General features: G+C 47.0%; 1 protein-coding gene across 1 annotated transcript in view; it reads right to left on the bottom strand.

Moving 5' to 3' along the window:
• LOC309548216 (RING finger protein 17-like) overlaps nucleotides 1–15,635 on the bottom strand; it is a gene marked incomplete at both ends in the record, with an annotated part of 356,308 nt that overhangs the window by 221,266 nt on the left and 119,407 nt on the right. Inside the window, 2 exons of the mRNA XM_082248170.1 lie at nucleotides 3,120–3,235; nucleotides 8,756–8,846. Coding sequence (XP_082104296.1) covers nucleotides 3,120–3,235; nucleotides 8,756–8,846 — 207 coding nt within the window. The remainder of the gene's footprint in view (nucleotides 1–3,119; nucleotides 3,236–8,755; nucleotides 8,847–15,635) is intronic.

Here is a 15,635-nt window from a genome sequence, read left to right as displayed (position 1 = left end):
TTTCCAACACTGCAGTAAAAGCAGACAAGGGCTGCGATCCAGAAGGTCACTGGAGCCGCACCGAGGGGGTCTGGAGGTTTAAATTTGTCCTTGGACTCCATTTACACTGAAACTAAAATAATGCAGTGTCACTTTAAAAAAGTCGCACAAAACGCAATTGCACCGTTGCACTAGCAGTATGGCAAGTCCCAATCAAGCACAATCTGTTAGGAGAGTGAGTGAGGAAAACCTACAGGGAATCCCAAACACATTACCAAACCGCTCAGGAGGCTTGCTGGAATGCTCTGTACCAGAAATAAAAAAATGATCTGACACAGGAAATAGAAAAATGCCTGGGTCATTGCTAGATTTTTAGTGTCATACCTTTTGCTTGTCCAGCGATCGTGGACTACAAAAAAAAAAATGGCCGCCCCATGCACTCCTATTGGGAACTAATAGCAAATGGCTGCCCATGCATTTTCAATGGGAAAAAAAAATAGCATGAAACTGGTCCCAGACAGGAGGCATTGTATGGTCCCTGGGAAAAGACCCCAGCAGGACAGTACCCCCAACCAGCAGAAATGCCGCAGCAGCCACAATGTTTCCTCCCCCCCAGAGGTAGGAACCTACTATGGGAAGGGGGGAAAACCAGCTGAGGGGGGCCTGGTATATCCGAGAGGCCAGGGAACGGAGGAATGCCCAAGGGTCCGACTATTCCAAGGAGGGGCTCACGTCCACCCCGAGACCGCCAGAGAGTTGGGGGGGGACAGCTTTACTCACCATACCACGGTATCAGGTGGGCGCCACTCCGGACAGACCACCTCCCACCCAGGATGGGGGTGCCGTCAGCCAGGGGGTACGCTGCAACTCAGGGAGTTCCAGGTGGATCGTGTCCCAGCAAGACGGTCCACTTCCATCGGGCCTCTGGCATGGCAAAGTCTGGTGCTGGACTATAACCTGCTTACTCACGCTGGCCAGGCTGGGAGACCTTAAGGATCTTTAGATTATCCAGTCCGAAACCCAGCCGGCTGTTGCTTGCAGTTCTCCAGGAACTCTAACTAGTAAATAAAAAATTACATATCACAAAAGTTTCCCTATTAAATAGCTAAGACCGAAGTCCCAGCAGGGAACTAGGTCCTACTCCTAAACTAGGCAGAAACAAACTGAGGGCTGTAGCAGAGTGTGTGGTGTTATGCCTGCCTACTGTCCTACTCCTGTAGGGGCAGCATAACCCAATGGCCAAGAAGATATGGAGCTGTGTCTGTCAATGAACGAGAGAAAAGTAATTTTTCTAACTCAGAAAAAGAAAACCAAAAAGGCCGTTGGGCGGAAGCGACGTATGACATCACTCTGGTCCTCCAAGGCCATAGAGTTGAGTGGGGGCCATCTTGCCCTCACTTGACTTCCTGCACAGCACCTGAGAGGACCAGGTCGTTTTCCCTGCTACCGACGGCTCCAGTAAGCGGGAAAAACGACCGGGAAGCACCTCTCCCACCACCCATAAAACTGATGCGGCAGTGAACCACTTTTATGTTAAAGAGGACCACCGGCCGTGTAGAAAAATACCAGGGTTATGGCAGCTATCTGCTGCCATAACACCAATATTGAACGTCAAAGTAGCGACATAAATACACGGTGGGCGATCCAGGAGTGGTTAATAAGTATTCACAGCATGACTTAGTACTTGACTTAGTACTTGGCAGCAAAACCCTTGCTGGAAATCACGAAGGTCTGACATTTCCAGTAGTTGGCCACAAGGTTTGCACACATCTCAGGAGAGATTTTTCACACTCCTCTTTGCAGATCCTCTCCATTAAGGTTTTGAGGCTGACATTTGTTAACCTAAACCTTCAGCTCCCTCCACATATTTTCTATGAGATTAAGGTCTTGAGACTGGCTAGGCACACCAGGACCTTAATGTGCATCTTCTTGTGGCCACTTCTGTGTTGCCTTGGCAGTGTGTTTTGGGTCATTGTCATGCCGGAATACCCATCCACGACCCATTTTAATGCCCTGGCTGAGGGAAGGAGGTTCTCGCCCAAGATTTGATGGTAAATGGCCCCGTCCATCGCCCCTTTGATGCGGTAAAGTTGTCCTGTCCCCTTAGCAGAAAAACACCTCAAAGCATAATGCTTCCACCTAATGTTTGACAGTGGGGATGGTGTTCTTGGGGGTTATAGGCAGCAATCTTCCTCCTCCAAACATGGCAAGCTGAGTTGATGCAAAATAGCTTGATTTTGGTCTCATCTGAAAACACTTTAACCCAGAGTTCTCCTCTGAATTATTCAGATGTTCATTAGCAAACTTCAGACGGGTCTGTACATGCGAGCATGGGGACCTTGCAGGCACTGCAGGATTTCAATCCTTCATGGTGTAGTGTGTTACCAATTGTTTTCTTGGCGATTATGGTCCCAGCTGCATTGAGATTAATGACAAGATTATCCCGTGTGGTTCTGGGCTGATTCCTCACTGTTCTCATTGAAACTCCATGAGGTGAGATCTTGCAAAGAGCCCCAGACCGAGAGAGATTGACAGTTATTTTGTGTTTCTTTCATTTGAGAATATTCACACCAACTGTTTTACCCTCTCACCAAACTCCTTGGCGATGGACTTGTAGCCCATTCTAGCCTAGTGCAGGTCTACAATCTTGTCCCTGACATCATTAGACCGCTCTTTGGTATTGCCCAAGGTGAAGAGACTGGAATCTGATTGATTGATTGATTGATTCTGTGAACAGGTGTCTTTTGTACAGGTAACAGGCTGAGATTAGGAACACTCTCTTTAAGAGAGTGCTCCTAATCTCAGTTTGTTATCTGTATTTAAGACATCTGGGAGCCAGAAGGCTTGCTGTTTTATAGGGGATCAAATACTTATTTCATTCATTAAATGCAAATCCATTTATAAATTATTTGAAATGCATTTTTCTGAAATATTTTGTTATTCTGTCTCTCACTGTTAAAATAAACCTACAATTAAAATTATAGACTGATCATTTCTTTGTCAGTGGGCAAACATACAAACTCAGCAGGAGATCAAATACTTTTTTGCGATCACTGTTTACCTTAGAACTACAAGAATAGTGGTTAAAGAGATAAAAGTTGTCACAGTAGAGTAAATACATGTTAATAGTAAATATATACCTTCTATCTCTCAAGGCCAATCCCTTATTTACCAAGAAATCAGACACATCAATAAGCTGTCCTGCTTCATTCTTGCATAAGATCCTTACAGGCAAAGGCCACAGTGAAGCATTTTCCTACAGAAGACATTCAATACAATTTATCCAAAAGGACATTAAAAAATGTGTCATCTATAAATAATTGGTTAGTGCTATGCCTACTAAATCTGCTACTAGTTCACTTTTACACACAAAAATTAAGTTCAACCTCCTCATCACTCTGCCCCTCCAGTACAAATCTCTCAGGGGTGCTGAACATTCAACACCCCCAAAACTGGCACAGCATTCTGGGGATTTGAAAAAACCCACTGCTCTCCGTCCATGGACGGACCAGAGTAATTTAATTTGACGGTGCTGACCACAGAACTGCTCTGGTCCGCCCTATAGGTACTGCACAGAGGAGGGAGAAAAGTTTGAATTTCAAATCCCCAAACTGCAGGACAAGGTGCTGGGGCACTTACAGCTCAACATCTCAGAAGGTAAATATAACAGGGACCATGGGGCAGGAAGCAGGCGTATGGTATTAGTTCACCTTTACATTTGTTCTGTAAAGATGAATACTGTAAACCCAAACTCTTAGAGGAACAAAAAAAAAAAACATGTAAAAGTTTTGAATAGAGAGGGAAGCAGCAAAAAAATTGTCTTTTGTTTTTACAACTGACTCGGCTGAGATTTCCCTTCCTGTCTTGGTAACATCAGTGCAGGAATAATGGGGAATGAATGTCGCCTGGAGAGAAAAACAAAGATATAAAATAAATAAATAAATAAAATGAAATTGGTTGTAGCCTTTATCCTGTTCACTTAGAAAAAAAAAGTTTGTGTCTGTCCTTGTGATGTGTGTTCATCCAGGCAGGAAATGAAGGAAATCTCTCAAATAGGGACAGAAACAGCAATAACAATCTGTCAGAAGCTTTATCCTTTCCCAACTGAAAGCATATTTTAGTGAGTCTTGTGCCACTGGTGAGGACTCCAGGTACAAGGGGGTGTCCAAATAGGCAGACAGGTTCAGTCGCTGTCACTAGTTCCGAGAGTCACTGCCACTGATGAATGAAGGCACTAAAGGTGAGGTACACAAAAATAGAAGCAGACAACAAAAAGAACAATGAGTATGCAATACTTCTCTGATGAGCAACCAAATGAGGCTGCTTGAACTATGCTCGGTAAGTGGGTTGAGTGGCCGATGTGCACTGATAATCAGTAGGGGTATCCTACGGAGAGGCCTACTGATAAAGAAACAGGGGACATCCACCAGGGTGGATTAACTGGTTACAGGAACAGAATAAAGAAAGAGCTGTAGCCCGGCCGGGCTAGTAGACGAGAAAGCAGGGAAGCACAGCTTGTCATGGTCGGTGATTTTGGCGTCCTTGTCCTTGTTAAGGTCTCGAGCGGGATGAGGAAGAATGTTGAGAGCCATCATGGAAGTTCCTCGGGGGATCCGGGATGATACCCCAAGAGTGAAGGAGCCGCATTCCTCCTTCTATGGTGGATATGGTGTGCGGGATCCCATTGTGAGTAACAAGCAAAGTCGCCGGGTGGCGCCACTTATACAGAATTTTATGATTGAAAAGGGCTTTTGTGAGGGTTTTCAGTTGCCTCCTTTGTTGTAGGATATGCTGAGACAAGTCAGCGTAGAGCTGCACTGCCGCATAAGGATCAGGTAGTGTTCCTAACTGCCTGGATACTTTGAGGATTTTTTCTTTGGCGGGATAGAAGTGCATACGCAAAAGCACATCTCTGGGCACAGAATCTTCCAGGTGGCGGGGCTTAGGGATTCTGTGAATTCTGTCAATAGTCAGTTCGATAGGAGCCAATTCCGAGACCAAAGTAGAGAAAAGAGTGGATGCATGCTGGAGAAGATCGTTCGGCTGCACTGATTCAGGAATGCCGCGCAGCTTGATGTTATTGCGGCGCGAACGATCCTCCAAATCCGCTATTTTGGATTTAATCCACTCTGTGTCCTCCCTTTGCTCCTGATAAGCGTCCACAAGGTCATTCACCGTTTCAGCACAATCCTGCATACCATGCTCCATATGTGACACCCTGCTGCCCATATGTCTCATTTCATATGCAAATCTGTCCATTATGGTGGTGAGATTAGCCATAAGGGAGGATTGGAAAGTCATTAACATGTTTTTCATTGTGGTGTCCAGGACAGGTTGGCCAGTAGTGGGAAACGCAGCAATAGAGGATTGAAGTGCTGTCATAGAGTGCATAGAGGCAAAAGACTTACTCACATCAATCCTGGGAGGATTAGCAGGACGCATCCTCGACTTCGCTGGGCTACCCGATATCGGTGTTGCAGGAGAGGAGTCCGGCATAGGTGGCAGTGAGGGGGAATCCTCAGGAGATGACGATGGGACCGCATCAGGGAGATCCGTGTAGGCCGCAGGACTCCCGCCGTCATGTCGCGCTGCGGCGCCATCTTGGATCCTCTCAGGGAAAGGTGGCTGTGGAAAGAAGAAGGCCGTGAGCTTTTTCGGGCCCCGCTCATCCTTCCTCTTACGGCTGGTCATCTTCCCGATGTGTTCAGCTAGGTGATCCGGTAAGTGTCGAGTGTCAGAAGTCGCTGTGCCTCGGATATGCAGGGGTAAGAGTCGGCCGGGTACAGAGAGCTCTCAGCTCAAGCGTCCATGCAGCACGCGCGCAAGCCACGCCCCCCTGAAAGCATATTTTGTTGGAAAAGGGTTTAGCTGGTGTTAGATTTATAGGCTTAATACAGGGAAATGGACATCCTGGCAGTTTGAAGTAAGTTATGAACTAGGACCATCGGATTCATTGATGCAGCCATCCTATGGCCAGTCCTAGCTGATATAAACTTCCTACGATATAGGCAGCTCAGTTATTCACAAAGCAGTACAAGGGGAAAAAAAAAAACACAAGAGGGGCGGGTGCTGTGTCCATCAATGGACTCAGAGAAAGGAATTTTATGGTGAGTAACAAACACGCTTTTTTCTTAAGTTCATTAGAAACCGCTCTTTTTAATCTTGACTATACTGTAGGGATGTCCCAAAGCAGTGCCTCAATGAGTGGTAGGAGAGGAACAAAAGGAGAAAAGGCAAACCAAGCAACCACCTGAAAAACACCCCCCAAAAGAAGAAAATAAAGGAACCTCAAACAGCAACCTGCAAAACCTTGTGGCCAAAAGAAAAAATCCAAGGATGAAAAACACATCAACTTTGTAAAACTTGGTAAAGGTAAGTACAGGTGACCAGGTAGCGGACTAAATTGACACCTGATATCGGAACATCCAAGAGACACTAGGTGCCCTGGTAGACTGTGCTGTAATGGAGAAGGGAGGAGCCCAACCCTTGATCGCATTAGCATAGGCCTAAATTACTATTTGCCCAATCTGAGATTTTTGCAGTCTATTCACAATCACAAACAAAGAAACTGGTCTACTGAAGGAAGCTGTAGAAGACAGGTAGACACAAACTGCCCAGATCACATTCAAGGAGTGCAGAGCAACCTCCTTAGGGTGCGAAGAGCAGGGACACAAGGAAGGTAGGACAATGTCCTTGTACAGGTGAAAATCAGATACTATCTTCGGTAAGGAGGGGTGTGGACAGAGAATAACCTTATAACTGTGCAGAAACACAGGGGGGTTACAGGATAAGTCGGTTAGCTCCGACACAGGATGTGTGATGGTAATAGTAACCATGGAGGAGAATGAATCAAGGAGCGAGGAGCCAAGGTCATGGAAAGAATATTGTGAGGTCAGAAATCTGGCCCCCAATGCTACCTAAAGCAAGTTTCTGGTTAATGCTAAAGTTCGAGCCACTGAGAAGTAATATAGTTGTAGTTCGCAGCCTTGTGCCACAAAATGTAAGCCTTTCAAGCGCAATGATATATATTTCAAGGAGTAGATTTACAGGCCTTCAGCATGTTAGGAATCACTGAGCCGGACACACCCTGTCTCCCAGATCCTGGCTTTCAATAGCCACACCGTCAAAGCCAGAGATGGAAAAACACGGTGGAAGATCAGCACTTATGACAGAGGATCTTCTCATAGAGAAAGCCTCCAAGGCACATCTGCCACCAATCACACTACGTCAGTGTACTAGGAATAACAAGGATAGTCTGCAGCCACAAAGATGAATGGAAAACCCTTCGGGATCTATCCTGTGAAGCAGAGGAGGGAGAAACCGAAGAGTAGGGAAGGCGCAAATTATGTGTTACCACGAGAGCATCTTTTGCATTCACACCGGGATCCCTTACACTCACCACAAACCTCAGTACTTTCCTGTTGCGACAGGATACCAGGAGATCCAAGTCTAGCGTGTTATATTGCAGAAAGAGTTGGTGAAACTCTTGCAGGTGTAAAAACCACTCTCCCTAATCCAGCTCTGCCAGTTTTCAATGCCTAAAATTCCCACAGCAGAGGGGGGGGGGGGGGGGGGGGCAGCATGTGAAGCTTTGCTATATACCTTAGAGGACTGTTGTGCTGCTGTAGTGAAGAGGCAAAGAGAAGTTGGGCCTGTGCATGTTGGGTGCCAGTATAGTGAGCATGTGTGTACTGTGCCCTCCCAGAAGCAGGCTACATAGACTTCATGTGGGTATCAAGACCAAGAAACCAGCATAAAAAAAGGGTCGCAACTTTAAAAATTAAACTGGACTTCTCTCCTTGCTGGCTTGCTAGTGAGCTGCAGTCCATATTTTATTCCTTAGAGTTCTGGAGCACATCATACCCAGGAAAGGATACTGTCTCTTATCTGTTGCAGTGTGTTTATCCTGAGGTTCCCCTCAAGCAGCGAATTAGAAACAAGCCCTACTCAGCAGTCACCCTCCAAGTGATAAGACTCCTTAAAGAGGAAGTGAAGCTTCCTCTGTAACTTGTACCTATAGGTAAGCCTTTTATAAGGCTTACCTACAGATACTGTAAATATCCCCTAAACATGCACCGTTTAGGAAATATTTACCTTGCATGCAGCCAGTGACATCACAGGCGCATGCGATCTGAAGGAACGGCTGCCCGTGCCAATCCTTCAGAGCCCTGTGCCGTGAACATCATTGTGGCTCCGGCCATCAGATGGCCAGAGGACGCAAACCCGGAAAGAAGACTGGGTATAGATAGACGCCATGTCAGCAGTGAGCGGGCAGCACTGTGGGGGGCTTCGTTCTAAGGAAAGAATTTCATAATGAGCTAGTATGCGATGCATACTAGCTCATTATGCCTTTGTCTTTCAGTTTTTTTTTTGGTAGGTTTACAACCGGTTTAAGATGCCTTCTGGAATAGGGTTCCATCAGTTGGGTGCATCTTGAATCTAGACCTTGCACCTTGAAGCTAGCTTAACGGACTGCACTGTACGCCAAGGAAAGCACCTATCAGAGTTCAAAACTTTGGAAAAAAAACTGAAGCTTCCGGGGGGGTGGGAGGAGTTTTACTGGGCTGTCCTTACAGCTCTTACTTGACATTTCAAGGTATCTTGTAAAGTATGATTAGAAAAAACAGCTGTCAGCTTTAGCGGCACCTAGCAGACATCTTGACTCCAAGGAAAGAAAATGAGCGATATGAGGGCATATAGATAAAAGTCCTTACTGTATAAGCACAAATTTAACACTGCAAAAAAAAAAAAGTAATAAGCTTTTCAGAATACAAACTTCAATTATCATTTTTGCTGTGGCTCCATTTAGATAGAAGGAAAGAAAGTCACAGGCAGTTGCTGTCCAGGTTTTACATCCACCAGCAGGCCTACAAAACGAAAAAAAAATTAAAAATAAATATATTATATACAGCATTAAAACAATTGCAGGTTTATAATGATATGCAGTATACAGTGGGTACGGAAAGTATTCAGACCCCCTTAAATTTTTCACTCTTTGTTATATTGCAGCCATTTGCTAAAATCATTTAAGTTCATTCTTCTTCCTCATGAATGTACACATAGCACCCCATACTGACAGAAAAACACAGAATTGTTGACATTGTTGCAGATTTATTAAAAAAGAAGAACTGAAATATCACATGGTCCTAAGTATTCAGACCCTTTGCTCAGTATTTAGTAGAAGCCCCCTTTTGATCTAATACAGCCAGGAGTCTTTTTGGGAAAGATGCAACAAGTCTTTCACACCTGGATTTGGGGATCCTCTGCCATTCCTCCTTGCAGATCCTCTCCAGTTCTGTCAGGTTGGATGGTAAACGTTGGTGGACAGCCATTTTAGGTCTCTCCAGAGATGCTCAATTGGGTTTAAGTCAGGGCTCTGGCTGGGCCATTCAAGAACAGTCACGGAGTTGTTGTGAAGCCACTCCTTCGTTATTTTAGCTGTGTGCTTAGGGTCATTGTCTTGTTGGAAAGTAAACCTTCGGCCCAGTCTGGGGTCCAGAGCACTCTGGAGAAGGTTTTTGTCCAGGATATCCCTGTACTTGGCTGCATTCATGTTTCCCTCGATTCCAACCAGTCGTCCTGTCCCTGCAGCTGAAAAACACCCCCACAGCATGATGCTGCCACCACCATGCTTCACTGTTGGGTCTGTATTGGACAGGTGATGAGCAGTGCCTGGTTTTCTCCACACATACTGCTTAGAATTAAGGCCAAAAAGTTCTATTTTGGTCTCATCAGACCAGAGAATCTTATTTCTCACCATCTTTGAGTCCTTCAGGTGTTTTTTTAGCAAACTCCATGCAGGCTTTCATGTGTCTTACACTGAGGAGAGGCTTCCGTCGGGCCACTCTGCCATAAAGCCCCGACTGGTGGAGGGCTGCAGTGATGGTTGACTTTCTACAACTTTCTCCCATCTCCTGACTGCATCTCTGGAGCTCAGCCACAGTGATCTTTGGGTTCTTCTTTACCTCTCTCACCAAGGCTCTTCTCCCCCAAAAGCTCAGTTTGGCCGGACGGCCAGCTCTAGGAAGGGTTCTGGTTGTCCCAAACATCTTCCATTTGAGGATTATGGAGGCCACTGTGCTCTTAGGAACCTTAAGTGCAGCAGAAATCTTTTTGTAACCTTGGCCAGATCTGTGCCTTGCCACAATTCTGTCTCTGAGCTCTTCAGGCAGTTGCTTTGACCTCATGATTCTCATTTGCTCTGACATGCATTGTTATCTGGAAGGTCTTATATAGACAGGTGTGTGGCTTTCCTAATCAAGTCCAATCAGTATAATCAAACACAGCTGGACTCAAATGAAGGTGTAGAACCATCTCAAGGATGATCAGAAGAAATGGAAAGCACCTGAGTTAAATATATGAGTGTCACAGCAAAGGGTCTGAATACTTAGGACCATGTGATATTTCAGTTTTTCTTTTTTAATAAATCTGCAACAATGTCAACAATTCTGTGTTTTTCTGTCAGTATGGGGTGCTATGTGTACATTTATGAGGAAGAAGAATGAACTTAAATGATTTTAGCAAATGGTTGCAATATAACAAAGAGTGAAAAATTTAAGGGGGTCTGAATACTTTCCGTACCCACTGTATATCTATAACTCTTAAAATTACTGTGAAAATTGTGCCACATCCCTAGACGTATCAATATGATGAAAATAAAATAGCCTAAGATCGGACTTTGCAGACATGACATTTACAATAAAACTTTACGTTTATTAATCCAGAATAGACAAAATACAAACCATTTACACACTATACAAAAAACGACTCCAATACAACAATTGTCTAAACTATGTGTTTAATTATTCTGTGTTATTATGTACTTTATTTCATGAGTAGACATTTGTGGGTTTTTTGTTTGTAGAGTTAGCAGCACTCATTTGAAGGAAGATACAGTGAAAACTGCTTGGGAATATTCTGTTCTTACATATACAAGTCTGTGATATTGGACACAGGGTTCATACACATTTTTACCAATAAAATTCCATGACTTTTCCATGACTTCACGTAAATATTTATGACCTGATGTTTCATGAAATGTCTATGTATACATGTTAAATAACGCACGCATGCTCTGAAACCGGTTATCGCCCCCCCCCCCCCCCCCCCCGTCATCGCGTTCATGCGGCCCTCCAGTGACTATGCGCTTCACTGATGCCTCGATCAGAAGTGAGTCCCCTGATTGGTTCTAAAGTGACATCTCTCGGCTGCTGCTGGCCAGTCTCAGGAAAAAAACGTGAACCCGGAAGGATGCCTACCTCCTATGCAGGGCTGGTGCAAGGATTTTTGACACCCTAGGCAAAACCTTATTTCTCCTACACACTCGGGCTCAAGTTGACGATCATCAGGCTTTGTCCACACCATTCAGCAAGGGATTTGTGGGCAGATCCCCAGCTGAATCACAGCTGAATGGTAATGGACGGAGGTCAGCTTTTTTACATCCATACCTGTTCAGTTTATGTCCGTGTGTATGTTAGCACAGTGGACAGGGGCAAACCTGTAATGGCTCTATGGGCAGCTGGATGTCTGCTTACATCAGGCTACCTCTGTTCTGTAATGTTTAGATTCAGAAAAATAGGAAAGCATGCAGTTAGGGTTGCCACCCCATCTCTTTAATCCAGGACACATAATAATTACACAGGTTCTGAGGCCAATATAATGCACCTAAGGTACCAATTGAGTTTAATTACCACCTTAATCAGCCACAGAACCTGTATAATAAATATATGTGTCCTGGTTTAAAGGAATGAGGTGGTAACCCTACATGCAGTCCTTTTCCCTTTGTTTCTGGACCTGAATGAATGAAAAGGGGGTAAGTGTAAACAGACACAAGTCTATTTACATCAGCCTGCCCATAGACCTGCATGGACCACATGATCAGGCCTGCCTGAAAAAGAGACAAGACGAGCCTGAATGGAAAGGTTGTGTGAAAGGACCCTAGGGGAGAGTTGTTGGGGGGTGATAAAAAAAAAATAAAGATGAATTTTTGTAAAATCTTACCGTAAAATTCCTTTCTCGGAGTCCTCCGACAGTCGCCGCCCATTCACACAGTCTTCACTAATGGGGTATTGCTTCCTCTCCGCAGGAGTTTCTAGGCAAAAGACTTGTAAAAGAACAATTCATCTACATAGTCACACCCATGGGGGCTGTCCTTTTAGTCCAATACCCCCCTGCAATAGCCATCCCAACTCAGTTTGGTCGCAAGCAGTGAAAGTGTAGAAAAACCCCAAAAGATGGGCGGGGGCGGCGAATGTCGGAGGACTCGGAGAAAGGAATTTTACGGTAAGATTTTACAAAAATTCTGTTTTCTCTTACGTCCTCCGACAGTCGCCGCCCATCCACACAGTCTTCACTAATGGGGATGTCCCAAAGCAGTGTAGACATGAGGGGTGGGCAAAGCAAACGTCAGAAAGGCAACGCAGTACCCACATCAGAGAAAGGAACCTTATGTGAGCAGAAAGGTAACCTTCTGGGCAACAAAAAAGGGCTCAACAGGAGCAACAACCCAGGAAAACAAATAGCCAAGAGAAAAACAACCCCAACAAGTCACAGCCTTGCACCCCTGGGCCACCGAAGCCTGATGCCGTAAGGCCCAGGAAAAACTCACCGACCTGGTAGAGTGTGCCTTGACAGGAAAGGGATAAACCCGTTCCCGCAACGAATAGGCCTGTACGATGGTCTGTCTGATCCATTTGGCAATGGTCGCCGCAGACGCAGCCATACCCTTCCCAGGTCCCTCAGGAAGAACAAAGAGAATCTGATTTCCGAAAGGATTCAGTCGACGACAGGTAAACCCTGATCGCCCTGACAACATCCAAAGAATGCAAGGCAACCTCTTTTGGATGCCTAGGGTTCGCACAAACCGATGGTAAAACAATGTCCTCATTCAGGTGAAAATCCGAAACCACCTTCGGCAGAAAAGACGGGTTAGGTCGCAGGACCACCTTATCCTTATGAACCACCAGGTAGGGGGATCGACAAGACAACGCCGCCAACTCTGCGAGCAGAAGTGATCGCTACCAAGAAAGCCACCTTTTTTGATAGCATAGGCAACGAGATTTCCCTGATGTTTTCAAACGGGGAACGCCGCAACACGGACAGAACCAAGTTCAAGTCCCATGGAGGTAAGGGCTCCCTTCTAGGAGGGGCCAAGTGACGCACACCTTGAATAAAGGTGCGAATTAAGGAATGAGACGCCACAGGGCGCTGGAAAAGTACAGCCGGGGCAGATACCTGGCCTTTAATCGTGGCCAACGCAAGGCGCTGGTCCACACCAGTCTGGAGGAAAGCCAACACCCTCGTCACCGAGTAGGAACGAGGAGATAAAACCCCTGGACTCACACCAGGCAAAATAAGCTTTCCATGTACGGTAATAAATCTTACCAGAAGAGGCTTTTCTAGCCATGATCAAAGTAGGAATGACCTCTGAGGAGAGACCCCGGTCTCTCAGGACCTGGCTTTCAACAGCCAGGCCGTTAAAGCCAGCGACTGTAAAGCAGGATGGAAGCCACGGAGGCTCTACGGCCAGGTGAATGATGTCCGCGTACCAGGACCGGCGTGGCCAGTCCGGCGCCACCAGAATCACCAGTGTTTGTTCCGAGGCCAGCCTGCGAAGGAACCTGGACAACAACTGAATTGGAGGAAAGGCATATATCAGATGATACTGACACCAAGGCACCACCAGCGCATCCGAGGCGTCTGCCAGAGGATCGCGTGTTCTTGCCACGAACCTTTCCACCTTGTGGTTTAGCCGAGATGCGAACAGATCCACATCCGGGGATCCCCACTTCGCACACAGCATCTGAAACACCTCCGGGTGTAGGGACCATTCCCTCTGGTCCAGGGTCTGGCGGCTCAGATAGTCGGCCTGCCAATTCTCCACACCCGGAATGTGAACTGCCGATATCGCCGGGACACGAGTCTCGGCCCAAGACAGGATACTGGTCACCTCCTGGGCCGCCCGGGCACTCCTGGTGCCCCCTTGGTGGTTGATGTAAGCCACCGCAGTGGCATTGTCCGTCTGCACCCGTACAGGACTGCCCTGAAGACGATCCGACCAATGGATCAGGCACAGCCTGATCGCTCAATTCCAAAATGTTTATCGGAAGGGAGGATTCCTCCTCCGACCAAGTGCCCTGGGCAGACAGGTTGCCCAGGACCCCACCCCAGCCCGGAAGGCTGGCATCCGTGGTGATCACCGTCCACACAGAATCGGCCGGGAGGATTTGCCTTCCGACACAGCCGGGGACTGAAGCCCCCACAAGAGATCCATTATTGTTTGGCGACTCAGAGACACACTCAGGTCCAAGGACTGAGGCAGTCTGTCCCACCTGGCGAGGATCTCCGCTTGGAGAGCTTGCGCGTGAAACTGTGCAAATGGTATCGCCTCGAAGGCCGACACCATCAATCCCAGGGACCGCATGCAGGTCCTGAGTGACGAGGATTCATTGTCCCTGAGGGACCTGACCTCGTTCTGTAGGGTCCGGAGCTTGTCCTCCGGTAAGAAAACCCTTGCTTGAGCAGAGTCCAGGATCATTCCCAGATACGGGAGGCGAACCGAAGGCGACAAGGTCGACTTCTGAATGTTGATTGTCTAACCGAATTCCTGGAGAGTCTGGACTGTAATGGACAGATCGCGCAAAAGGCTCTGACTGGCACTCGATCTTAACAGAACGTCCAGATAACCCAAGACCGCAATGCTCTCTGCCCGCAACAGGCCCAGAACAGGAGCCAACACTTTGGTAAAGACCCGTGGAGCCGAAGCGAGACCGATAAGTAAAGCCACAAACTGGTAATGATCCTCCGCGATAGCGAATCGGAGGTACCTCTGATGACCCTCGAAAATGGGGATGTGTAGATACGCATCCTTCAGGTCTATAGAGGCCAAGAACTCCCCCGGATTCAGGGAGGCCATCACCGAGTGGACTGATTCCATGCGGAATTTTCGAACGCGCATAAAGCGGTTCAGAGCTTTTAAGTCCAGAATCGGACGCACTTTGCCCTACTTTTTGGGCACAGTGAACAGATTCAAATAAAACCCCCGAAATCTGTCCCGATGAGGCACCGGGACGATAACCCCCTGGTCAAGGAGATCCTGCACCGCTTGATGCAGGTCCTGCATCCGCCCTGGGGTCAAATGAAGATTTGAGGGAAAGAATCGGTCTGCCGGCCGTGAAGGAAATTCGATGTTGTACCCCGATCAAATGATTTCCTGAACCCACCTGTCCGTGATCCGGAGCAGCCAAGGTTGGAGGAAACCGCGCAAACGTCCCTCCACCCCTGAAACGGGTGAGGGCGCCCCTTCAGGCAGAGGCGGACTGAGCCGCCGTCCCAGCTTGGCCGGATTTATGTTTGCCGAACCAGGGCTTTTTCTGGCCACCTTGGCCCTTGAAGGGTTTTCCCTTGTTCTGCGCCTTGAAGGCACAAAAGGACCCCTGATTAGGTTTAAAGGAGGAGCCCCGCTTGCAGCGGAAAAACTTACCCTTAGGATTCTGGGGTAGCAGAGTGCTCTTACCCCCAGTGACTCCTTTAACCAATTCATCCAGGGATTCCCCAAAAAGGCGAGACCCCCGCATTGGGGATATCCGCCACCGTCTTCCTGGATTTCTGATCAGCCGACCAGCTTTTCAACCAGAAAAGACGACGGTTAATTACTG

Source organism: Pelophylax lessonae (genome assembly GCF_965119305.1).
Source record: "Pelophylax lessonae genome assembly, chromosome: 2".
Classification (NCBI taxonomy): Eukaryota; Metazoa; Chordata; class Amphibia; order Anura; family Ranidae; genus Pelophylax; species Pelophylax lessonae.
The sequence above is the reverse complement of the archived record's forward strand: the minus strand, read 5'-3'. Positions and strand labels throughout refer to the sequence as shown.